This window comes from Oreochromis aureus, linkage group 9 (assembly GCF_013358895.1).
Source record: "Oreochromis aureus strain Israel breed Guangdong linkage group 9, ZZ_aureus, whole genome shotgun sequence".
Taxonomy (NCBI): Eukaryota; Metazoa; Chordata; class Actinopteri; order Cichliformes; family Cichlidae; genus Oreochromis; species Oreochromis aureus.
The window spans coordinates 7702955-7728643 of NC_052950.1; the positions used below are offsets into that span (position 1 = coordinate 7702955).

The window sequence follows — 25689 nt, forward strand, 5'->3', positions numbered from 1 at the left end:
TATCATTCTAATTACTCAGGCTTCATTAATGACTAGTTATAATATTGCTTTGCAGTATTATGTTCCAAACAGAAGGACTAAATACCAGCCAAAGGGGGTTTTCACAAACTGACAACTCTGAGTAACATTTCAGACTCCACCGTGGATTCGTGATTTAGACAGCCTACTTTTTGCAGCGTGATGCCTCCCCTCCCTCTCCTCCCCTCTGCTGGCCCCGGCCCCAGAACAGGCGTAAGCCATCAACAGTATGTTCGCAGTCTCAGGCTGTGTACTAGGAAACATGAGCAGGGTGCGATATTCAGAGTCCCGGGCAGCGCGGCGCAGGCCGCTCGATAAAGCGGAGGAGGAGACGGCGGTTCGTGCGGTTTGAGCTCAGGATCTCAGGAGGGGAACATGTGAGCAGGGAATGGGTGACTGGAAACAGGATTATTGCTCTACACAGCAGAGAGACGCAGGAGGGACCCGGGACAGGTAACTGCGCTCACAGTGATTTATGGAGCCGCGTTACTGAGACTCAGGACAGGGATGATGTAGAGGAGGACAAACACGTATACAACTTTGAATGAACTGGACCGAGTTTGCATGGCTCTTTATTCTCACTTGTAACCCCATATAGAAAGCTAAATACAATAAATGTGACACAGGTTGGAACTTAAATATTATTAGTAATACTAGTAGTAGTAGTGGTAGTAATATTGCTTGGGTGTTTTATTTCAGTGCTGTTGCTGCGCGGAATTTGCGCCAGGTTAATGATGAAAGCTCAAAGGTGCTTCTCTTGTTTTGTAACTAGAAATTACAAATTGAGGGCGAAAGGAGGAAAAAAAAAAAGTCACATTTTTGTGAAGGCTGTAGGTTTGTTTGTATTAGATTTTAAAAGGGAGGAGGAGTGGAAGCACCAAACAAAATAAACCATTCACGAGTTCTTGACGCGCGACCGCAGAGCAGAGGACGATACTTGGAGGTGAATTCCACTTGAACACATTTTACAAACTCAAATTTAGTGTTTAAAGTTCAAATCTTGCAGTACCACTTCCCTGCTGTCTCCTGGAAATAAAGTGGAAGTGCATTAAATTGAAGACAGTGGAATTTTGTCACGTAGAAAAATCAGATAAAGAGCTTCATTAATGCGCACGTGTCACACAACATTTATTTACTCACTGTCTCATAACTGATCTGCTGTCTGCACGCATTCTTCACAGTTTTATTTATGTCCATTTCCTCACGCATAGCTTTGCACATCAATGGATATTTGTGCGTAATGAGTCTGCACAAGTGCTTCTGTTGTTTTGTTTGTGAAGCGGCTCTTTAATGATGCATCAAAGTTTCGCTGTTAGGTGCGTTCTGCTTTAGGTAAAGTCGATCAGCTTTTTAAATGTAGTGTAAATAAATGAGCGAGCATATTTAATAAGGTTTAGAATTTACATTTGTCAGAGAAACCGGTGTTTTAAAGCAATAGCATTATTAAGTGTTTTTCTTGTGATCCTTGTGGCCAAAGGTCAAGTTTTAATAGTTTCCCTCGCAAATTTACTTGACATCCTCCGAGGTATTTCTGAGCACGCTTTGTGTAAAAATATGTACACTTGTTCCACAGGAGAGACACTGGGACACTGTGACAAATCCGAGGATTTCCTTCCCTCCTTCTGATATTTTACGCGTCAGAGAAAAACGGTGGATTGTCTGACCTAAGATGAACACCATTGTCTTTAACAAGTTGAGCAGCCAGGTTCTGTTTGAGGAGAAAGCAAAGGAGGTGGAAATGAGCAGCAGAAATTATCTAGAAGTGATCGACGGACAGCATCCAGACCTCCTCTCCAGCAACCAGACCATCAGAGACAACCAGGCGATCAGACACCGGCGGAGCGGGTATGTGGAGCGTTCTGTTATGGTTAACGCTGCTGGTCAGCATGTGCGGAGTTGGATTAACTGGAGTTTCCCTCCGGGGTGTTACTGATGAGGAGTGCCTCTATTCCACGATTATTTCTCCCAGCACGAGCTAACAGAACGAGAGAGAGGGAACAACAATGCTGGTTTTGTTATCAGAGCGCTGTGGTTATCGCTCCAGTTTGTGCGCAGAATTAAAGACAGCAGACCAAACACCCAAGCCAGACTTTTGGGTTCAGATCCTGTTAAAATAAATATTTAATCCATGTGTGTGCACCAGCCTCACTGAGTTATAATACAGATGCATTTATTAACATTTGGATTTGATAAAGTACCAGCAGCAGTGCGTAATTGCGCATTTATGCACAAACATTTGAAACTTACGCAGGCCCCAATAAGCCACAATTTTGGTCGTTTATAGGTCCCAACATTATGCTCTAGATCTCAGCACTGAAAGAAAAAAAAATAATAATCAAGTCTAACTTTTTTCATGTGGATTTAATGCACCAGGATTCCAGGGCTCAGAGAATTTATATTTACCGTTTCCCAATCTGGGCTTTATTTTGGTGCTGATGTTCACAGCTAATCTTAGAGTTAATAAGTAGGTCAGCCTTGTTCAGTAGCGGAGGTCTCCATCTGTTTTCAATAAATAAATTCACCCTTGAGCTCTCTGTGTGGTCTAGTCAATCATGTAAGCAGGCATCGATTTTTTTAAACTATATATTTTCTACAATAGGAAGCAGGTGTAGGTAAAGATGTGTCCTGATATGTCCATGTTTTTTTGGCTTATATAAGAGCAACCTGGGGGAAAGCAGGCACTTTAAGGAGCCTTGTGAAGAAGAAACCTTCAGTAATATTAAAAGAATTTTATGTGAACTTATGTGAGTTGTAGGTGTGCTTTCAGGGGACGGATCAGACTAACAAAGTACATTAAATTATTAAACAGAGTGCGTGTGTGAGAGAGTGTGTTTAAAGCCAAAGTTCAGAACATGGAATGAAAAATCCTTTAAGATGTTCATAGCGATCTGGATTACAAGGAAAATATTTGTAGAACATGAACCTCGGGTAGACTTTGAGGTTAGACTAAAGTATGTTACATCTACAGTGAGAGCAGCTTTTTGGTGAGATAAAAGGAGAAATGCAGCACAGCACCATACTGACATCTACAGGTTCATAAGACCTGGAGCTACAGGTGAGACTGAGTCCATTACAGCTCAGGAAAAGCAGACTCAGAGAAAGACTTTCCAATATTCATTTAAGGGCTCATAGAAAATTCATATATTGTCATTTTTCATCTTGTGTAATTTCCCTGTAGTGATCTTTTATGAGTTGCTGTTGTAGCTCTACTCACCACTGAGTTGCTGAATTGGGATTTGAGAAAATATATTTGCGATCTTCCAGGCCACAGTGTATATTCCCTACTTTGATTTTCTGTAAGTGAAAACCAGAAGTATAATTTCAGCTTTTTGTCCGTCCCTTGTGTGATGGTTTGGCTCAAGCCGTGGCCTCTGCTACATTGTTCTTGATCCACTTCTGCTGGGTGTGAAAAGTTAATCTGGCAAATCTTTGTGCCTGAGCAGAATGTTTTTGTTTGTTTCATAGCAATGTGTTGGCGGTTTGTGGGACACGCAATGAAAAATAAACTGCAAGTGGCTATTCTCTCTCTCCCCCTCACTGACTCAGTCTCTCGTTCTTTTTCTCCGTCTCTACGTCTCTTTAACATCTCTCGGCTTAATTGCAGTGCTTTTGGTGAGAAAATTGCACACTCTGTAGAGTGTTCACTTTATGTGTCATGACTAACAAAGTCAGGCAACTTGCCGCTCCACTTAGGACTCCACTTGCTGCTCGCATAACACCGTTTGTTCATTTCAGTATACAGCACGATCCTGATTCTGTTTCATTGCTTTAAATTCAGATTTTATCACAGTTTTAAAAGCGGAATAATTTGTTTACTGTTTACTCTTTATTCAAATATAACAAGATTTGTGTTAACTTACAAATGCACTGTGAGCACATCGCCTATCTTACTCATACAAGGAAGATGTGTTAAAAATTAGGCTTTTAAGGAAAAGATAAAAGATTCTGCAAACTCAAATACCAGATAAATACTCTACCCATTTCTTCACAGGGGTCGTCCCAGTGGTGGTAAAGTCCGACACAAACGTCAGGCCCTGCAGGACATGGCGCGGCCGCTCAAGCAGTGGCTCTACAAGCACAGGGACAATCCCTACCCCACGAAGACAGAGAAAATCCTCCTGGCACTCGGCTCCCAAATGACACTGGTTCAGGTGAGACCACTTTCTGGTAATCCTTCAAACTTCCAGGTCAGGTGACAAAGAAATTGACAGTGAATACAGAGCATTAGAGTTACGTTAAACAGTTAAGGGTGATGTCTGTTGTTGAGAGCATTGAAAAGCTGTATTTGAATTTGCATTTGAAGTAAGTAGAACATGTTTTTCATCTTGAGTTCTGTGCACCAATGCAGCGCTGAATATTGTTGTTTCTTCACACTATTGTGAAAACACTTTGCAGATGACTGTTTTAGATTTACATTATTTTATAGGTCAGCTGTGAAAAACATAGGCGCATTTATATATTTTCGTTCCTTTATTTTTCTAAGAAAGCCTCACATTTTTCTTTAGCTTCAACCCAACACAGATTATACTGTAGTTACATTGTAATTATCAGTTCAGGTTTTCACAAACTTCACTTAGTTGCAAATAGAATTTTATGTCATGTAACTCTTTTGACTTTACGAGAAAGGCAATTAATTGAAATTCATTTGAACCATTGCTCTGTTTTTTATAAGAATCATGGAAAAATAGTGAAATCATTTTTTTTTTAGTATTATTATTATTTCTGTGTAACACGGATGTATTTTTATTTTCATTTGACAACACTTCATTGGGACTTCACGTGGGACCTCGAAGTGATCCCAACCCAGAGTTTGGGATCCTCTGATCTGCTGTACTGCCGTTAGAAACGCGAATTTCAAATACGCTTTAAGCTGTATTGCACCCTCTGCTGATGATGCCAGAGTACAGTGAACGGCTTGACTTTAGCGACTGACCGCTGAGAGGAAAACCCAGTGGAGAATATGAGTGTGTTTGGTGTCTGGCACGTGCAGCTGTGTATGTACAGTATCATCTGGCTGACAAGGTCACTGATACAGCCTCAGAAAGTCTGCGGCGGCTTTTTTGGGCTGCCGGCCACGGTGCTTAATCTGGTTCTCATTTTGGGGGCCTGATGGAGCTGTTTGTTTTGGTGAGGGCGAGTAGAGTGCAGAGGAATGCTTTGTGTTGGACACAGGGGTGCTGTGCCGCTCACACACACTACCACACAACTTCACACACACGCATGCATGCGTTTAAGCTGACACTCAAATACCACCAGCAGCAACGTCAAAGGTCAGTGGAATATTTCACGATGGTGAGCATAGGCATGCATGCAAGTTATAATTGCATTTTCCAGCATGAGGGAGGTATAAAAGTTTTATTAATTAATTTTTTAGTTGATTTTCTGTTAAGTGTGCCTTGCTGAGTCGATGTATCAGCCAATCAAATAGCTGACTTACATCAAACTATCAGAAATACACTGCTTCTAAAATCTCAAATCAACCTGTAGACAATTTTTCTCTTATTTGTTGAACTTTAGAAAGGATATAATCTTTAATATATGGGCATTTGGGACATAAGCCACAATTTTAAAAAGTGCTGAGACCATGTGATGATTGTATTTTCTCATTTTATAGACTAAATTCATTTATATAGAGTCATTAAAAAGTGTGATATGATAGCACCAGCTAACTGGTGACTCACATGTCTTTGCCTGTGCATTGATTGAGGATGAGAGCTACCCCTTTCTTCCACTGTTTAGTCCAGAAATGTAGAATGCATCACTTCCTGTGCATTTTCCCTGGAAACACCCACCTGGCACCAGGTGTTTAAAACAACTAAATCTGTCATGTTTTAGCAAAACAGCCTGTTCTTTCCATGTAAATATTGTGAATCAAGTGTGCTAAAAATCCAGTCCCATCTCTCCATCACCACTGAAATCCCTCGGCGTCCCTGCATGCCGTCTCCTCTACGGTACACACGCGGCTGACAAGCCACGGCTGGGAGAGCTTGGTTTGGCGATTGGGTCCAGCCTTTTTAGGCGTACCATCTCTGTCTCTTTTCCCTCAGCCATTCTTTCCCCAGCTCTCATAAGCAAGCTGTCTCATGTCTCACCTCGCAAATTCACAAGATGCCGCCGTCCTCCTGGTGTGCCACGGTGTTGGGCTCACGACAGAGGGATGTGGGATGGTCTTAGTTAACAAGAAACACGATACTGAAAGAGAGGATCGGAAAAATAAGTACTCTAGCATAAGGCCTCTGTCTCAGCCCCTTCATAAACTGCTTGAAATCTATTGAGCATGAAAAGTTTTTCTTGTATAATATCTAATAGTCTCCATTCCCAGTGAAAGGAAGAGCGCTGGATCAAGTGTCTCTTTTATTGCATCTTGAAGACAGTGTTGGAAAAAATGTCTTATTGGTGGGAGGCCGTGCGAGTCCAAAATAAGCATGGGCAACGTACGTCTCAGCTGGAACGTTAGTTAATGAAATGTTGCATTCGCTGGCCATCCAGCGTTTGAATGGTGTTAAATGTTCCTGCATGTTACTGATACAGAAAGGATGCATGCTGGGGTGTCTCTCTGGAGCGTCTGGGTTGTTTCTTAAATCTCGGCCTCAAAGAGCTCCTCTGCAACCCGACTCTGTATCTGTCTTTTGCTTCGGTCTCGCTTGGTTTTTCTGAATGAGACTGATGGCAGGCAGAGAGCAGACGTTTTCTTAGGGAATAGACTTTGTTTTGCTGGATATGGAAGAATTTGGAATCCAAACAATAACATATGTTTCTATTTGGTGTACGTTCCCACTTCCCTCTTATTTGTCTTACTCGCTCTCTCTCTCAGGTGTCCAACTGGTTTGCCAATGCCAGGAGGCGACTGAAGAACACAGTGAGGCAGCCAGACCTGAGCTGGGCGCTCAGAATCAAGCTGTACAACAAATATGTTCAGGGGAATGCAGAGAGGCTGAGCGTGAGCAGTGATGACAGCTGCTCAGAAGGTACGGTTTCTGAATTGTCAGCCATCCCATGTGAGCAACGCTGAACCAGGTTTACTGTGATGGGGGAGTGGTCGTCCTTTGACTAATTTCACCTCAGAGGAAGGATTATTAGCCAGCAATGTCAACACTCAATTTCCCCAATCCAGACCAATCCAATCCAACTTTATTTATAAAGCACTTTAAAATAGCCAGCACAGGACCAAAGTGCTGTATAGTAAATAGGTTAAGAGCAATAGAATAAAACAAAACAGCGAAAAATAAAACACATAATACATAAAAATAAAAATTAAAACAGCCATACATATACATAAAACAACTAAAAACCAACATGAAGAGATGGGTTTTCAGAAGTGATTTAAAAACAGGCAGAGAAGAAGCCTGTCTAATCTCTAAAGGCAGATTGTTCCACAGTTTTGGAGCTGCTACAGCAAAAGCGCGAGCTCCTCTAAGTTTACGCTCAGTCCTGGGTGCATTCAGGAACAGCTGATCAGCTGACCTGAGAGAGCGGGTGGGTGTATAAAGGCTGTAACAGCTCAGAGATATAAGATGGGGCTAGGCCATGGAGGGCTTTAAAAACAAAGAAAAGAATTTTAAAATGAATCCTAAAAGGAATGGGCAGCCAGTTAAGTGAAGATAAAACAGTGCTCAAACTTTCAAGTGCCAGTTAAAAGACGAGCTGCAGCATTTTGCACCCTCTGTAGATGAGTAATCTATGAAGCACTGACCCCTATATAAAGAGCATTACAGTAATCCAGCCAGGTGTTAACAAAGGCATGGATAACTAACAACCCTTTACTTACTACCATGTTTAATTTTGATCTGCAATATGGTTAATTTGTTTTATTCAAACAGTTATGAATAAAAGGGTGCCCTGTTTAACTTTGTTCACGTAACTGTAAAAACAGGTGTATATTTTCTTCTATGGCGGGAAGCTGGCATAGATACAGTGCACGTGCTGTATATCAGTCATTTGTGACTCATTCATATTTATGGAAGTTTTCCATCACATATAACGTTACATAGCACACACATAAGATCACTGTGTCCCATCAAATTTGTGTTGTTCCGAGTGAGAGGTGACATATATATCTATTTATCTATAAATAGATAAATAGTCCTGTGTAAAAAAAACAGGCAAAACCCATTCCTGCTTATTTTTGCTACTAATTACACACATGGACACAACCCCGTCTGGGTATTTATTGTTATTACTGTTAAAAAGTATTATATTTAGGTTAATCACTTTTTGTACCACCTCTCTGTAAAAATACACCAGGACCAGTCCTTTAGGTTACAGTTACAGTTACAGTTAATTGTAACAGTCTGTTTAAATCCAGTTTATCCCGTACAATTTTAAATATAATATAGAATATATAATAAACTTATTCTGTGGGTATGGATCGTTCCAAATCCCCATCTAAAGATAAAAAAATTGGAGATGGAGAGAAATGCATGTGTCGTAAATAGACGGAAAAGTATCACTGCATGTGTTTGTGTCCATCTTTTAATATTGGATTCTAGTCAAGAGTTATTCAGATGAATGGAGCTGTAGATGTGGATAAATTAAGAATATCAGCAAATATGAAACAAATTTAGATCTACTTGTTAAAATGTATGAGAATAGTGACAAGAGAGTGTGTCTGTACTTTTTAGCTACATCTTTTAAAATGCTACTGTGTTTGAGGTAACAGGAGGCCCATTAGGATAATATGAAGTTTAATTTGGTAATCTACGATGACAAAATTTATTTTTATTTTAAATCTTTAAAAAAAAACTGCCCGAAATGATCAGTAGAAGCATGCACTAATCAAACCTTGTACCATGTGCACCCATGCACAGCACACAGAGCAGATTGATGTGACTAATTCCTTTTCCATTCACCAAAGCATATTATCCATTTTCATTGGCACTAGTTAATCTAACAGAATTATAATAATAATGATATTTGAAAGGCCACTCCTTCTCTGTGTGTATGAGCAGCGTTGTTCTGATTTGGTGTTTGACCCTTCGCCTGCTCTTTCACTCTTATTCTGCAGTTCTCTGTCTCTCGCTGAGAGCATGTCCTTGAATGCTGAACATTAGAATAATTCAATAATGTGCATTAAAGAACAGTGGAAAACGTGTGCTGCTCAGTCAGTTTGATGGAAGATCACTTCTGAGATATCACATAATAATGGCTCCCTTATATAAACTGGTCACATGCTGTGAACCTGATGCACTCTGTACCGACTGACCCACGAACTTACATCACACTTGTTGTACCCCCAGAATTTTAAATGTAGTGTCACGGCGTGAACCGGTGCCAAAGGGCACTCCACCTCCTCCCGAGTTCCTCCTAAAGCGGGCCGATGCTCTGCAGAAACAATGTTCTAGGCCGGATATAAATGGCGAGCGCGTGATCCAACTGAGAGACGCCGAGGCCGATGGGCTGCGACACGCTGTCATTAGGACACCCTGCTGAGCCAACCTCTGCCTCCCAGTCTGCAATTGCAAATGAGCGGCTCCCTGTCAGCGTAGTGTATTTACTGCAAACACATGTTGATCCTCAGAGGGGAGAGACTGCCTTTTTGTACTCTCTGACAGCACAGAAAACATGGTTAGGAAACATAAAAAAAAATACAACTTATATCCCCGAGCAGTGAAAGAATAGAGAGAAAGGACGAGCGCTGTGGTGTCAGTGATCTCTAATTAGATTTTTGAGGAGCAGAAGCCGAGTGTGCGGCTCACAGAAGAATGTGTGCATGGTGTTTGCATTGTGTCTGCCACAGGCCACTGTACCACCGGAGGCTCTGTATATCTCCCTGACTCTTCTCCCTGTCATATTATGGTTATGAAGCTATCCGCAGCCTGCTCCCACTTCTGACCCACGCGCTAAAAGGCCCTCTATTATGTTTTTAAGCCTATGCTTTTGTTCCAGAGTCTATTTATGGGGCCAGATCTAACCCCACTGACCCGGAGTGCATTCCTCTTACTGTCTGAAATGGTCCAGCTTGTTTTGGAGTTGAAGTGCAGAGAAAATGTTGTTTTCTGTTTTGTGAACTGGAGTGTCATGGAGGTGCGAAAAGGGGCCTGTTTTCTTTAAAATACTGCAAGGACTTGATGTGAAAAGATTTATTTTATTGTATGAGTGACAATAGGAAAAATGCTGATTCTCTGATGGCGCACAGGAAGGAGAGCAAATACTCTCCATCCATGTGTTTCTGATATGTGGGAGCTATAATTTTAATTTGGCTCCGGCTGAATCAAATGTCCAACCTGTTCAAATTACAAAATTATGGTCTTGGCAGAGACTGTATCTAGAGCGAACTTCTCCCTAATTTCCCTTCTGCCAGAGGATATCTGGTTCTTCAGTGCAGTGTTTTATCTTCCTGCCCCCCCCCTTTTCATCAGGTTTGGACCTGTGCTTTAATTCAGTGTCTTCAGTTGCAAAGCAGCACCCTGGAAATTATTTATTTCTGCAAGGGAACGTAGGGGCAGCGCGCTTTTGATGGAGAGGAAATTGACTACCATCCGTTATGATTCAGTAATGTGTCTTAAGTCTCGGCTGTGCTTGCCGCTCTTGAAGGACAGCCAACGGGAGGGCAGGAGTGCCAGGTTCAAATCTCCCTGCCTAGTATTTGGATTCAAGTTCAGCTCAAAATAACCAGCACCCGAGTCAGATGGGACGCACAGAACTTGGAAAATCATTTTAACTCTAGAAATACAATATTTGCTGAAGAAAATGTGCGTGATTGTTATATACACTTATGCTAACTGGAGCTCCAGCCGCAATTCCTGTTTAAACTCCCCTTAATGCGTTGACTGAGTTCCATGTGCAGTAGTAGAGATCAGAATCTTTAAAACATTTTATGCATTTTGGCCATTTAACACTGATTAACTGCAGTGTTTAGCTTGTGAACTATATATGTGGTAACTGTGAGTTTATGTGCAGTCAGTGACTGCAACAGTATTGTTTGCACACAATGACAGAAACCTGATAGCAAATGAAACACAACAAATACAAATCCATATCATCCAATTTCCATGAAGGAACAGTATCCAGCTTCTATAGATCATGTTTACAATTTTTTTTAAAATCTTCATTTTTTGAAGTCTCTTAATTAATATATAAACGTGTTACATGAACTTTAAAAGGTTTGTGTGATTCACAGTTCTAATCTTGCCCCCTCCTCCTTAATTCAAGTCTTTTGATTGGCTGATCCTCTCAAACGCAAATCCTGAACAGCAGTTGAGTGGGGCGTCTGCTGACAGCTGTAAAAGTGTAAGAATATATTTCTGCAGTCCATCTAAATGAGTATTCTTATCCCTCTTATCCTGGCACAGATGGGGACAACCCTCAGAGGACACAGAGCAGCCCCGAGGAGCTCAACAAGCCCATGTACCAGAGTGTGATCAAGAAGGAGGGCTCCTCCATGGTGGGGATGGCCATGGGCATGGGCATGGGCATGAGCATGAGCATGGGCATGGGCGCGGGGCTGCGTTCGGCCGCCGAAGCTGCCTCACTGGCGGAGGACTACGTGTCTCCACCCAAGTACAAGAGCAGCCTGCTGCACCGTTACCTGAACGACTCGCTCCGCCACGTCATGGTGGCCAACGCCGTCATGGACGCTCGCAAGAGGAACCACTCCGGCTCCTTCAGCTCCAACGAGTATGACGATGAGCTGCTCTCGCCGTCCTCCTCTGAAGCTGAGGCGAACTTTGTTTATCGGGCTGGTAAGAAGCCACATTTCTTGCATTCTTTCCCTTTAAGAGTCTCCCTCACACACACGCCATCCTTCACTTTTGTTCTTTTTCTGTCCCCTCCATCTGCACATTTTGTTTTAATTCCTGCAGCTGGTCCATTTTTTTTTTTTACAGCTGTCTGCCTCTCCGCCTGCCTCCCTGCTTGTGTCGACAGTATATGACGCTTTATCTGGGTTGCCAGAGCACACCCTTTAACTGTCTTTTCACATGATGGTTGGCTTGCTCAATGAGATTCTCGTGACCACTGAGAGCCTTGAGTGTTAAGAAGTGTTTGATTAAATTATAGGAATATCCAGGAATATCCAGCGTGTGTCCAGTACCCTAACAAACACTCGTACACACATTCGTGAACCCATGTGCTGTCAGTTCACAAACACATAAGCATAAACGTGTCTTTCACCCATGCACCCACAGGCAGCTCTTCTGACCTAAAGGCCAGACACAACAGGGCCATGTGCATCACGCTTACATTCACACTACTGTTTGGGATGCCTTTGATTGTGACACGAGGTCCTGCTGACAGAGCAGGGCAAACTGCCTCTGTGTGTGTGTCTTTAAGCATAAACTTGTTTTTTTAACTAAAAAAGGATTTTTTTTTCATCTCTGACGTACGAAAATCTGCAGTTTCCACCAAAACCAACATCACCCTAAAAGGTCAGCTCTATTTTACATCACTGCCACTGCTGCTAATGTCTTTACAGTCAGTAGAGTTGGAGAGATCATTTTCCTCCCTCCAGAAGAAGACACTTGCTTCCGTTCATTTTCTACCGAACGAAAACACCTTCATATCAAAACAGAGGATAGATTTTGTTTTTCTATGCCTATTTCAGTATTTTGATATTTTCCACTCTGCTGTTGTGTTTTAGTAGAAATGGCATGGAATGGAATTCCCCACAAGGAAATCATCCTTAAAAAATGTTTCCTTACTTTTACATGGTTTTATCTAGGGCATTGCTTTTTTTCAGTTCAAGCTAGTTAGTCAACTTTTTCAATTTTATCTTTTTAACAAATTAATAGAAATAAAAGTAGCATGGTAAAATATTACATAGGGACCTAGTGGAGTCACCAATCTTTTATGAGGACCTTAAAAGAAGTGTGTGTATTATTGTTTTAAATTAAAATAAAAAATTCCAAGTTTTCATTGTCGGTTCTTAGAAATGACTGACTTGAAGTGAGTTGAATCAATTAACTGTTCACTGAAGTTATTAAATTCAGTTTGTAAAGAAGCCTCATTAGCATGTTTTGTTGTTTAAGGAAAGCTTACCCGTACTTGTTTTTGCACATTACATTACAGTCACTTGTGAGTCACCCTTAAATAATTACCCCAGTTGACTGCAGTTAGCTTATTTTTAAGTCTGCTGGGGGAAAGCTGTGCTTTTTAACCCGAACGGGCTAAAATGTCTCATAGCGATATCATTGACGTCGATGTTCTTCTAACCATGAAGTCACTGTCAGCCCGATGCAAATCACAGAAGCCTTGCAGCCTACAGAGGCTTTCACAGCGCTTCAGCTCACAGCTTGTCTGTGGCGAGAACAATCAGAGGTCTTCCTCAGCTGAGAACACTGGGCCTTTTGTTCGAGCAGACTTCATAACCAAAAGTAATGTTTTCACTTTCTGCAGAGCATGGACAGAACCCGGAGGGCCTGGATTTGAAGGTGTAGGTGGTGGAGTAATGGAGAAGTGTGTGTGTGTGTGTGTGGGGGGGGTATGCTGTCTCTTATGGACAAATGTGTTTCCTATTATCTGAGCATGAAGGAGCGTGTGGGGGTTGTTTTGTATGAAATGCATCAACAACTGCAACGGGTACAATTGTCTTTATCAAAAAAGAAGAAGAACTTGAAACCCCTTGACCTGAAAGAACATCAGGCTTTTTTCACAGTGAAGCACCTGTTGAGACTTACAGATGGAGAAAGAAAGAAAGAGATGAATAGACCATGTGAGACTTATAACTCCTTTCTACCAGATTTTAATAAGAGAACCCCCCTCCCTCCAAAAAAGGATTAATTCATCTGGCTGACCTGCTGTTTTTAATAGAGGGTAACTATTTTATCTCTATAGCTGATATAACTTCTTGGCTTTGAGGTGTCCCTCTTGGATTTCTTGGGCTTTGGCACCATTACAGAAGTGTTACTCTCTTACATGCAAGACAAGCTTTCGAATCCGCAGATGGAAAGTTCTCAGAGGCGGCGTTGACTCATGGGATCGAACACCTGCCGGAGGCCCTCCGATCTGATCGACCCGCTCAAAGAAACGAAACAAAGGAAAAAAGTCGAGAAGATGAAATTTTAATTCCGCATCTGATCCCCCAGACAGAGCAAATGACAGAGCAGAGAGAGAAATCACTTTAAGCTCGGGCTTGCGTCACTTCCTCTGCAACTTTTGAAATGTTTTTTTCCTCCTGTGGGCTCCGCTTCCCAGATACTTGTGCAGTGAACACATTCCTCTTTTGCAAATAGTTTTATTGTGTTTTTATAATAAGAGAAAAATGTTTCCCCGAGTACCTGATTTCACATAAATCTGTGCTTACATCAGAAACGCAGAGAAAAAAGAAGACAGAATAAATCAACTTTAAGCTCTCTGAATGTTCCCCCGCTTTCTTTCTGACAGTGACAAAACGTCTGACATTTTCACTCAGCAGGGAGGAATAGAATTTAAACGTAGAAAAAAACCCCACAACAGCTTAAACACAAAACGATGTCTCTCGCTGCATTCTTCTGCCGAATTCCAGCTTGCGAACAACCTCTTGCGATTGGTCAAAGCAAAAGTGGCGTGCCTGGCAACCATCGTGCCATTGGCTAAAAGTCCGTTAATAGGCCAGTTGGTTGTTGTGGCCGCAGCCTGAGCCCCTGTGACTACAGAGGGCAGTCAGACGTGGCAGGAGATGGTGAGTGTAGATTTACCCCAGTGGAAAACTAAACTTCTGCCAGCTTGAAAGGACTCACATACAATTCACAGGCCTCATACGAGCATAGGCACACACACATCCAGTACAAACACACACATACACACTGCAGTCCAAAGCCTGTGGGGAATTTCATTGAACACAAGGAGCAATAGAATTCCATCACACATGCCAGGGGTTTCATGCCAAATTACCCTTTAATGGGATATTAAATGGCAGGAATCTAGCCGAGTGTTTTTCTTGTTGCTCAGTACCAGATTTCGCCCCGTCTGATATCATATAGATCATTATACGCCAAATAACTCCCAACGTTTCTGCGGGTGGAGACCAAGAGATCTTGGTCAGACGTTTTACATGAGATTGACAGTAGTGCATTTTCTCAGGTTCTCCCCTTTATGGACGTTGGTTACAGCTGAGTACAGTAGCCTGATGGTGAATGTAGAGTTCTTGCCAGTGCATCTATTGATGTGGGAAAGCCCCAATAACTGCAACCTAGTCAGTAGCCAACAGCAAGTTCCCAGTAATGAGATTTTTATTTGCCTGTTTAAAAACACGCCTCTGTTAGGTTGAGATACTGTTAATAGCTGTTATCCCCATCCTAAAACAGAATGAAAATGGCAGCATGTAGGTGTTAGCATGCTAACATTTGCTCATAAACAGATTTTGTGAAGACACTGCATTTCGATGATTTTAGAAACATTTTGATGTCATTTCAGCGCTAAATGCAAAGTGAGAGGACCACAGAAGTCATTCATTTTATAGTTGCCATAAATGTACCCATGAACTATCGTGAAATTCCCCAAAAAGTTGTTGAGATATTGCAGCCTGGACCAAAGTACTTGTGCAACCACACAAAATTAGAGAAAAAAGCATTTTAGAAATCATCAGTTTTTTCTCTTTTCAGCTGACGCTGATGGTCAAAAGCACTGAACTAAATTAAAAAGACAACCGTAGAACACTTTCCCCCTTTGCTGCCAGTGCATTCCTCGAATCTGTCCCATACATTTTCACCAAAAAAAAGAAAGTGACACAGTAAAGTTGTTGGGCTTAAAGTTGCAACCAGAGATAACACCATGTATGGGAGAGGTTACTACAGTAAACTCAACAATGATTCTCAGAGAATTCTTTTAGCCATAAAAAATACCCAGACCTCTGCTAGATCATGTTTGGTACTCAAACCTGTCCACATGTGGTCTGCTTACCTTCTACCTGCAAGGTAGAAAATGATTCTTCACTCTCGCTCAAGATGAAGTGATAATTTTGAGTAAAATACAACTGAAATCTATAAAATAAAAGGTTTATTTATTCAAAGAATTAATATTTAAGAAAAATGCACTTAGTACAAACTGAATGTATACAAGTCATTTGAACAGATTCCTTTAGATTTAACATCTTGTGTTGTACTTATGTAACAAAATTACACTGAAAATTTACATGTAATCAAACTTTTTTTGAGGAATAAAGTTTTTTTGAGGGTACTGCCATTTGAACTGGTTTGGCATGAGCCCCGGCAATGTGCTTGCAGGAAAGAGGTAAAAGTTATTCTTCCTGAGGGGAATGTGAATATCTAGCGGCTAAAAGTGAAATATTTGTGTCGAAACTTGCCAAAATCGTGTAATTATTTATTTTTGTCACTTCCACTTGATACCTCCACTATTTATTGCATTTCCCATCAATAAGTCTATGAATTAGAGGATTTCTGCCACTGAGAGAAACAAACTGGCCCATTATTTATCGCATTCAACTGACTTAAATCTAAATCTGGTGGTTTTTAACACGTAGGATTCTTAGAAACCTGTTCAATGAAAACAGCAATGCTTGACAGGAGCCGCTGAGATCCTAAGGGCCTTTCAAATTAGGCTGGAGCCAGTGCCAGACAGTTATTGAATCCTGGAGAGTTTCGTAGCACTTAAGGAGCTGTCGACTTGTCCAGGTGAATGGAAGAAGTCGTCTCAGTGTGGAAAAAAAACAACCCGAGTGTTTGGATTCCTTGTCGTGAGGTGGAAGGGTAGAGAGATGTGATGGTCACTGCCGATAAAAAGAGATTTCTATCATGATTGTTTTCATATTTTCGACTAACAAGATATACTTAACTGGATTTCCCTTACTCTCTCTTGTTTCCTCTCCAAAGAAAAAAACCCAACAGGGATGATTTTTGCAGCAGTGTTGTTCAGGGATGCCGGCTGTTATGACTGATTTAAGGCTCTAATGTCTTTCTTGCTTGAGCGGCAGGGTAATTTACTGTAAGCCACAGAGTAACAGGAAAGACAGCGCTCGATACAGGGACACTTGATGACAATGAGCCACTCCTGGCGAGTGATGGATGAATACTCGTCGTCTCAGGAATTCAAAGATGTGGATAGACTGGCTACAATTTGCTCTTTCCACAATTTCATAGGAAAGAAGAAAGGGAAGACAGAAAGAGGAGGGGGTTGGAGATGTTGTTCCAAGGCGGCAGCTTTTGCCAAGACTGACTGGGTTCAGGTTGGGCTTTAGAAATCAGTGTGGACAGCAAGAGAGGGAGGAGAGGGAGGCGCTTGGTCCATCCAGATCAAGAGTTGAGTTTCCCCAGAAGTGGCCCGTTGGGAGAGGAAAGACAGCGTGGTGGCAGCGACTAAGACACACAGAGAGTGTGGTTGGAAGAAGTGAGTGTGTGCATGTGTGTGTGTGTTCTTGTTTTTTTTTTCTCACAAAGATAGGAAGATGAGGGGAAAAAGTGGGGACATCTGGTTGGCCCTTACTTTGTGATGGGGTTGTTTCGCACAGGAATGGGACTTGGGGATTGGGTGAGACTACTAACAATTAAACCGAGGTGTAGGAAAAGTTCATCCAAATTACAAAAGTGATCTATATATTTTTGTACTTACCCCTTGCGGTGTCTGGTCATGCAGATTGTTAATAACCATAATAAACGCCTCTGAAAAGTCTTCCAGCTCAATTGGGAGACGGTTGGAATTTTATTTGTCCTCCTCAGAGCATTGAAAAATTTCTTTAGAAAAAAAAAAAAGCAGCAGTGATTATTTCCAAAGAAGCTGTGTCCCCTGGTGCAAAGAACTCACCGCCAACTGAATTTTCTGGTAGAAAGGAGCTCCAGTAACAACTGTTGAAACTGTTTAAACCCTTTTTTCATTTAAAGACATAACAATGATGTAAAGTATGCAACATATTCAGACTCACTTTGGATTGAGTGAAATTATGTAAGCTTGATCTCACTTACAAGAAAAAGCAGGTTTCTTGATAGTAAAGATGATTTAAATGTTTGATGTGACAATATAGTTTGCTTCAATGTTGCCACACAGCAGAGCCTTTGGGAATCACTTCAGTAGACAGTGGACTGAAGCCTGTATGTATAAGCAATATGAAATTAGTGTTGTTTTATGTAAAGCTATAGCTATACATCAGTGATATCTGTGTGCTCGTGAATGTTCAGGAAATTTACTATAAGCTATTAAAGTTTTATTGCCCTAATAAGAGTAATATTTGCTGCCTCCACCAAGGAGCTCGTGTGATTGGTTTTGGCTTGTCTGTTTGTTTGCAAATACTTATGTTAACATAAAAGTTACGGACAGGTTTGCAGAAATGGGATGAGGCCCAGCATCGAGCTGGATCTGAATAGAGGAATTTTTGGAAGGATTACTTTTTTTCATTGTGAAGATGTCATCTTCACAGACCTGTATCGAATTCAAACAAGAAAAAAACATTCAAAACATTGCTTGAATTTACCAAGAAAATATCACAAATTAATATGGATATCCTTCTAGATCCGGAGCCTCAGTTTATGCGTGGTACAAAATGAATTTTCAGCTTTGTCCGAAGTATGCAGGCTTGGACTGATCTTGTTTGTATTATGTAATGATTTTCCAGCATTTTTTCCGATGAATTCGAAAGGTTACAAGATAAAAATGCATTCGTAATGTTCAGTATAATTTGTTCTTTGAAAGCAGCTATTATCTTTCTTTATATATTCTGTTTTTACAGTGGTGGTCATATTAAACTTGGCAAACTCCAAGTAAACCCCATAAACCGATAGCTGACTTTGATAGGTCTTTGATTTGTGTGACTTTCAGCCTCAATACAGTTATTTTAGGCATACAGCTCTAACTGTGAGCTAAGAGGCTCCACCCATCTTTCCACCACCCACCCTCTGTTTAAAACTTCTGTTTGGAACTCATGCCCAATCAGAGGAAAGCTGGCTTAAAGGGAGAAGAAGCTAAAATGGCTCATTTCAGACAATGGAACAAAATAAAAGGCAGCACCAAGCCTTCCAATAAGGATTATTTTTGAACTGTGACTCATGTAGAGCTACTCTAGCAGAGTTCATTAATAATAAAAAAAAATACTGAGCTAGAAATGGGTGTAATAGGTCCACTTTAACAAAGTATATTAAGGTATATAAGTGTCCCACCACTGTAGCTGTGTTTTTTTTCTGTCTTGTCACGCACAACAGAAAATAGAACTAAGAAAGGACGAGATTAGACACACATAATACGACACATAAGTGTCCTTCAGGGTGTGGCTGGTCCAACGGTGGGAACAACTAGGAGTTGGCAAAAGTTAGGCGTAATCCTGGCATTAAGCTGTGGGACAGCTTCAGGCAAATGGAAAGGTGGATAAAAAAGACAGAGAGGAAGAAAAAAAACCTCATGGTGAACCTCTCTGACTGGAAGATGGCATATTGGCTTCTGACCACTAAACAGAGGCTGGATGAGAGGCAACCAGAGAGGACAGCAGCAGACTGAGACAGTGCTCATCCTGTGGAGAAGTGTTAACAGACAAACACCAGCGCAGACACTGTTTATACGCAACTGCCTAACATAGAACTTGAAGAGTGCGGAATAATAAGCCCTCTCAACCCGATAGTTTTTAAATCATCAGTACACCAAGGCTTCTAGGGATGGATACACACACACAAACACGCACACATAATCATTTCATCGGATTCAGAAAGCACAGCTGCCTGCCTAGTCAGAGAAACCGAGCCACGCTGCCCTGTTCCGTATAAAACACAAATTGTTTCCATTTTAAAAACCGAGCCATGTCGAGAACAATCGTTTGCCATCACGTTCCCACGGGATGGAGGAGAGAGGAGCGAGTTTAACGAGCGAGCCGAGGTGTGACCCAGCGAGGACGCGGAACACACATACGCAGAAATCCCCCAAGAGTGTGAGAGGGCCCTGCAACTACCACTGCAGACAATTGCAACATAATAATGCAGTGTGTGCAGCACAAACATATCATTTGGCCAGATCCCCCTGAAAATAAAGGTTATTTTTGCACACATGTAAACACTTAAAAATCTGAATAATGTTTACTTGTGGTTTTTGCTTTTTCTTTTTTCCCCCCCCCGTCCTAATTTGTGTGTTTTCTGCACCGCAAGCAGTTGCTGTTCATCCCCGAGGATGTCGCTGAGAAAGCTGTGATGAAAGGGTCTGCCTGAGGAGACTGGGCCCCACTTTTTTTGTCTCTTTTGTACCTGCCGCGTCAAAGCGGTGATAAGAGGCTCATCTGTTCATCATCAGCGATGCATCCCAGTCGAACGTGATCCTCTTTTTAATCTTTCTGCGGCCACCCATGCTCACATCACATTCCACTTCCTAATTCCTGTTCGCGATGAGCCCCTTGGTTCCTCTTTTGGATGCTGTGGCAGTCCACCCACAGACAAGACACTCGCACACATTGCCATAACAGCGTATTTACTTCTTCTTCGTCGAGACACGCTCCTTATTTTGGCTGATTTACGGGGGCCCTGATTACTCTCTGTTTACTGGCACTCGTAAACACAATGACAACCTGGCAGCGTTTAAACATTTCAAGCACTGTTATTATTTCTCCATCTAGCAAGAAGACACAAGGCAATCCTCAATGCTAGGATCTTGGTTATCTGCCCCCAACCGCAGCCACAGCACCAGTGTGTCATCTGCCGGGCAGACATGGAAAAGGAAAAAAAAGAAGAAAAAAAGAAAGCGCAGAAAAAGCAGGAGATGAACGTCGTTTTTGGGCAGCTGCTCAGTATCTGTCTGGCCATGTCAGCGCATGTATGTTGGATTTAATAGTTTAAGAGCTAATTATTCAATATTTTTGTAAGCGATGAAAGTGTTGTCAGGGCGAATGGAGAAGGCATTAAATTCACGCCATGTATGATGTCTTTGGCTAGCTGAGTGGAATTGACAGTTTGCTTCGTTGGAGCCTCAGACTGTGTTCAAACGCGGCGGAGACGGGGAAAGGAATGGCTGGGAGGGGTGATATAAAAGTAGGGTTGGCAGAGCACGAGGCAAGCCGAGTGCCAAGGCATCCCTAACTTCATTTACAGACTCTTCTTGACATTATAAAAAAGCACAGAGCATCAGAGAAATATAATAAAAAGAGAAATCTGAAAGGCCAAACACATAGGCTTAAAGACTGTGGCAGAAAGAAAGAAGCTCAAAAAGGCGTCGCAGCACCTGAAGGTTTTTGGCATTTCCTTTAGCCAAGTCAAGAAGACTTGGCTAAAAGTAATTAATGCATCTTCTGATATTGATTTGACTTAACATCAGGTGAGCTCATCATAGTTCTAACCTGTAGGTCGAGCGCAGCGTTGTGACTCACCTGTGGTGATGGTAACTTCTGACTCATCCTCGGGTTTGGGCGGGCTTCAAAGAGGCTGCTTAATGACATGATGGTCCGTTCCTATCCTGTGGTTGCACAGGTCAGCGGCGACCAGATTGTCCAGTCTGCAGCACCACTCTGGTTCTCATCAGGTCCTGTTAGGGGAAATCAGCTTAGCTCATTTCCTACTTTAACAGTCAAGTTTGGATTCTGTCTTTGCGTCCAGATTCATCGGCCTTCATCCAGCGGTGGAATATTTTCTCATTCAGAGCAAAGTAAACATTTCCTCCTCTACCCAGTGACTTTCTACACTGCCTTTATTACTATAGCCTAATAAATTTAATAACAAATAATTAACAGATCTTTCAGTTTAGCCAATTTTGAGAGGAACTTTTTAAGATTCACAGAATTTATTCATTATTTATTTCGAAACTGGCAGCCCAGACAATTGTTAGTTTAGTTTTCCATCCATACTGGTAGTCTTACTCAGTTTACATATCCAGACAAAGCACATCATTTCTGTATTATCTTTAAATGTATCTAAAGTGAACGCATGTTTAAGTTTCAAATGGATTAGGCTTCTCTAAGGACTCCCTACACCCAGTTGATACAATGCTCCTATGATGTACAGATTAAGCAAAAGAAGATCCAGTGTGTTAATACTTGAGCTGTAGACATGCTGGTAGAGCCAAGCTAGCTGTTTCTGCTCTCTTCTAACATTCCAAGCTCTAGCTGCATGTGAATACACGGCAGCGGTATCTGCCAATTCAAAGCAGACATATTATACATGTGCTTTGCTTCTGCCATGTATATAATAATTTAAATCAAACATTCAGACAATGTTTTCTTCCATGCCACGTATGCAAGCAAAAAGTGCTAATAGCTCTAATGCAGTCACCTCAGACTGAAGACCAAAGCCCCACCAACCTGCACCTCAGCCCTTCTCTTTGCAGGGAGAAGCCTGTTAGAAGAAAGATTTAAACGGAGTGTTGCTTTAAAGGAAGAGCACTTGTTTCAGTCAACAGGGCTGCACCAAGGCACGATATAAGATGAATAAGGATTATACACCTCTGTGAATCATCCAGACCTACTCTAGCAAAGCTAAAGAATAAAAATATGGAGCTTGAAATTAGCATAAAAGACCTATAAGTATTAGAATTGTTAAACCCTATTGCTTTAAAATCCTGCACATTGAGCCATCTTTTCTGTTTCTAGGTAATCATTTGTTTTCAGTACAATTTCTATTCTATTCTTATTTTTAGATTCTTTATACTATCCATGGTGACTAGAAATTATTCTGGATAATACTAAGGCTAAAAGTCTGCAATATCATAAAATGCCCTTGTGTGTGCGTGTGTGTGTGTGTGTGTGTGTGTGTATGCTTATTTGTTTGCCTGATTCAGCCCAGCCCACAGTTTGTGCAACTCAGCTTTCCTTGTTTATTGTTGCGAGTTGCTAACAACAGCTCCAGATGGTAATGATGATAGTCAGCCACTCTCCTCTGCAGCCATCTAAACAGGTGGAACCTCATAACCTCAATAATTTGTTAGCCCTGCTTGTTTCCCTCATTTTCACCAAGTTTTGTTAAAGCTCCTTTTTCTTTTTTTTTCTCCTATGTTCTTTTTTCCCTTCCCCTCCATCACCCCGCTGTGATGTTAAGTGAGCTAGTATTTTTGGACTTCCAGCACAATGCCAGAAACCATCAGACTTCTTAGCTTTCCCCTTTGGCGGTCCGTGCAACCCCACTGTCAGTGAAGCCCAAAGGCAACAGCAAAGTTGACTGAGTATTCAGTAGCAAAGTAGTCGAGTTTAAAAAAGAAAAAAAAAAAGTGAAAATAATAAAAAAAAAAATCTTCAGTGATTTATTGGCCATTTATTGAGTCTTTGGCGCTGCTCTTGTTTTTAAAAATCCCAGTTTTAGATGTTTTAGGCAAAGGGCTTTGGAAACAGTTTTTCTGCAAGCAGTGGTGCGTTTTCAAAATCTGGGGTCCAAGGTCTCTTGAGGGGTTGAGAGCTGGTGTCTAGTCCCCAATGAGGGCCTTGGAGTGCAGGGTGGCATAGGTCATCCTTGCATCCACCTGCTAGAAAACTCAGAAAACACTATTTTATGTGTGTGTTCTGAAAGGAAGCATCTGGACAGTGGCTGCCTCACACACCCTGGAAACACTTAAAGCTGTGGATGGAAAGTCTCACACGCTGCACTTCAGATCCCACAAACACACACACACACTTTTCTTCTGCCTGTTGTTTGTCTTTGATGTTGCTGCTATCATTTGCTGTCACCAACCGATCTTTACACCGGGCACCACAGCCGTAAACACTGAGCTAATGTATCTCGAAGGCAGTGGGGCGGGGGGCATAAACAGCGCATGAAAACTGTGTAATTTGGCCTCTAATTACAGCGCTGTGATTACGGAGCATTGTGCACATTTTTAATCAGGACCAATCTGTTTTGGAGCCCTGGCAACAATCAGGAAAGAAAGATTGAGATAGGGTGCAGGGAGGATGGCTTCACAGTTTTCAAGTATTCAGTTGACACTGGCAATTTAGGCAGTTAATTTGAAGAATGGCTGAAGAAATATAGAGGGATTAAAAACTGGAGACTAAGAAGAGATGGATAATATCAGTGGCTTTAAAAAAAACCTGTTCTTGACGTAGCACAGAGTCACTCTTTATTAAAACAGACGGGAAACATTGCATTTGTTTTGGCTGGTTCCTGTCGAGTACCTCAATCAGGGTGTATTATAGCAAATCAAAAGGTGAACAGTCGACCTGGGGGACATCAGTAAAGGAAAAGGGGACTCGCTGATGAAGTGAGATAAAGGCAGAGCGAAAGACGGGACAGCAGGGAGTTGTGGCCGGACGGGAATGCAAGGATTTTTTTTGGAACACTTTGACACACTGAAGCCCAAAATCTCATCCTGTGGTTTGTAGTACTGGGTTATCACGTCCTCATCGCCCTCACACACGTGCACGCACACATTCCTGCTCTTCTTCTGTCTAAGAATGATTGACTTCTTCTGTCTGTCTCTTTCTCTCTCCCTCTTTCTGTGGATTACACCTATTACGGAATGAGTGGGAAAAGCGCAGGAAATGTTATAATCAGGCTCGCATTAGCTCTGGGGCCTCGTGAACCCTGACGCTGTCATGAAAGAGGATCAGAGCGCGGTGTTGGGAGTAATTAGGCGCTTCAAGCCTGAACGCTTCATCCAGATATTTGGAAAATCTACGGAGGGTTTGGCGAGGTTAGAGGTGACACAACAGAACGGTTAAATGTCGCATGTGCTTTCGCCGTCGCTGAACGAGCTTTGGCTCCTTTGCTCTCAGTGGGTCTCTGTTGGCTATGTCGAAGCCCGAACACAGTGACCTCGCTCAACCTTTTCCAGTCCCTTCTTACGACAATAACAAAGGAAATTCCAGCAAGAATGAAGGATGCAGATTTTTATTAGCAAAGAAGAACGTTGATGCATGCCCACCAACTGCTGCCTTGTGGTGACGGTGGCTGGTGGAAGGATCTTGTTAAAACACCAGCTCAGGTTTGATTTATGGGGAAATGCGACATTGGCGGGGTATAGAAGACTGGGTGACCCTGGGTGATTTAGCTGTGGGCGAGGACATTCAGGAAATCGGATTGACAGCCGAGCAGGAGACAACCCAGGTATGACGAACTCTGTTATCTTTGGACGAAATGAAAATTTGGAGAGAGTTTGCCCTCCTTTGAACATTCTTGAGTCATCCAGTCATCTATATCTGGTCAAGACCGAACTTCTTAAAAGCTCATGGGGCCTCAGACGTGTGTTTAGTTAACTTAAAGAGAGCGCCCGGGGGCGACGCGACTAGAAAAATCCAGATGCTCTGCTTTTTTCATTTTTTTGGTTAATGCCTCATGAAACGCCAAGCCTGTGTCCTCATACTCACTGCTGGGCAGATCTCACCTAAGGCTTGAACCAAGACAGCAGAACAGGTTCAGCTCAAACACACACCCAAATGACCCCCCTTTCACTCACACACACATGCATTCAGGCAACAAGAGCATGCTGAAATAAACACACTGGTTGCCCCGAAGAGAAGTTGGGTTTCATTGTTTAATGACTCTGCTATTCCCTCTGCTAATGTTTCACATATGAGATAAAGATTGCTCCCATTTGAAGAGAGGAAAAAAAAGAGAGGGAGAGCAGGCATCCATCTTTCTCTCACTGACTCACTTGCTGCCTTTTCATTCTCCCTTTAAATCTTCTGCGCTCAGTCATTTTTGATCTGATTTCCTCAGACAACTCAATTACGTTGGCCCGGGCCCATTTGTTTTCCAACAAAATATTAGAGAATGGAGCTTATGAGTCATAAGAAACATCTTTCAACTCGATCCTATTAGTCACCTTGTTTCTTGACGGCTTCTTGCAAAAAAAAACAACAAAAAAAACGTCCTTTTTGTCCAGCATCTGAGCGAAGAGAGAAAACAGAGCAACACATGT

The 25689-nt window shown here is 41.9% G+C and overlaps 1 protein-coding gene across 3 annotated transcripts in view; it reads left to right on the forward strand.

The window, feature by feature from the left end:
* Window positions 1–336: 336 nt before the first annotated feature.
* Window positions 337–25689, forward strand: part of mkxa (mohawk homeobox a) — a 28330-nt gene continuing 2977 nt past the window's right edge. For 2 of the 3 annotated variants that reach the window (XM_031728332.2, XM_031728333.2), the window contains exons 1-5: window positions 337–471; window positions 1592–1863; window positions 4010–4169; window positions 6833–6986; window positions 11310–11699. In XM_031728332.2, coding sequence (XP_031584192.1) covers window positions 1688–1863; window positions 4010–4169; window positions 6833–6986; window positions 11310–11699 — 880 coding nt within the window. In that variant the 5' untranslated portion in view covers window positions 337–471; window positions 1592–1687. Of the gene's footprint in view, window positions 472–1591; window positions 1864–4009; window positions 4170–6832; window positions 6987–11309; window positions 11700–11843; window positions 12149–25689 lie in introns of those variants that run through there. The other variant, XM_039616909.1, reaches the window with a different exon arrangement.